This window comes from Polistes canadensis, unplaced genomic scaffold (assembly GCF_001313835.1).
Source record: "Polistes canadensis isolate GaletaPanama2010 unplaced genomic scaffold, ASM131383v1 scaffold_122, whole genome shotgun sequence".
NCBI classification, from domain to species: domain Eukaryota; kingdom Metazoa; phylum Arthropoda; class Insecta; order Hymenoptera; family Vespidae; genus Polistes; species Polistes canadensis.
The window spans coordinates 211,254-212,371 of record NW_014569669.1 but is presented as its reverse complement, the minus strand read 5'-3'; the positions used below and the strand labels follow the sequence as shown (position 1 = coordinate 212,371).

Below are 1,118 nucleotides of genomic sequence, written 5' to 3'. Positions count from 1 at the left end.
AGAATTTCTCCAATAACGACTCCTCAAATAAAAAATTAGAAATGTTTACCGCGCACGTGGTTGATCCCTCAGATGATGTCTAAAAATAAAAACTGGCTCCTTTGATAATGCATTACCAAATATATTAGTATTAAGCAGTAACGTTGCTTTAGATTCTTATCATAATTATATAGATGTAYTTAACGCTTTGCTGTAGAAAGAAAGAAATTTTCTCTTTAGAATTTGTATTAGTAATATGAACAAACTTATTTTAGCAACAAAAATAGATATCTAGTTTTATTCACTATTACATTTGAACCATTTTTTATCTAGATTTTTTTTTATCATGGTTAAGGAAAACCAGCTTTGTTGAATAAAATGAACAAAATATTCTTAGCTTAAAAAAAAAGAAACTAAAAACCAAGAAAAAAATAAAGAAAAGTGTAATCCTAAATCTGCGATGCTCCAATCATAATACAATATTTGTTACTAATTACTCGTATGCGTGTAAAACTGCTACGTTTACGTTACTAACTTATATCATAAAAAAACTTGCTTAACCGAACTTCTTAACGTATAATTTATACAAAAAAATATAACTTGGTTCTAATAAACACATAGGACAAATGTTTCCCATCATACTATGTTAAATAATGTTTTATCGTAATCTATTGATTTGTGATCGCATTAGATTTTAAATTAATTCTATAAACATACTGTCGCTAGAAAAGAAGCTAATTGAATCGAGGATGTTTATACATGAAATGTTGTTGGAAATTGGACTACATAGTAATTGCTGAACAATTTTGGTAGATATTATATTTGCAGTTGGGGCTTCGTTGAACGGACCACCACCACCACCAATTTTCAAGGTTGATCGTCCCTTCCACGTGAAAATCATTAGAACTGAGAATTTCTCCAATAACGACTCTTCGAATAAAAAATTAGAAATGTTTAGCGCGCACGTGGTTGATCCCTCAGATGATGTCTAAAAATAAAAACTGACTCCTTTGATAATGCATTACCAAATATATTAGTATTAGGCAGTAACGTTGCTTAAGATTCTTATCATAATTATATAGATGTATTTAACGCTTTGCTGTAGAAAGAAAGAAATTTTCTCTTTAGAAATGTTTTTA

The 1,118-nt window shown here is 29.0% G+C and overlaps 1 protein-coding gene across 14 annotated transcripts in view; it reads left to right on the top strand.

Moving 5' to 3' along the window:
• The window catches only part of LOC106788035 (serine protease inhibitor 3/4-like), a 27,049-nt gene that overhangs the window by 10,883 nt on the left and 15,048 nt on the right, over positions 1-1,118 (top strand). Inside the window, exon 10 of one of the 14 annotated variants that reach the window (XR_001381860.1) lies at positions 207-286. The exons of 12 other annotated variants lie outside the window; for them this stretch is intronic. Coding sequence is in view for 1 of the 2 variants with exons in the window: in XM_014750931.1 (XP_014606417.1) it covers positions 793-971 (179 nt within the window). In the remaining variant the exon portion in view is untranslated. Of the gene's footprint in view, positions 1-206; positions 287-792; positions 994-1,118 lie in introns of those variants that run through there. One more of the 14 variants, XM_014750931.1, reaches the window with a different exon arrangement.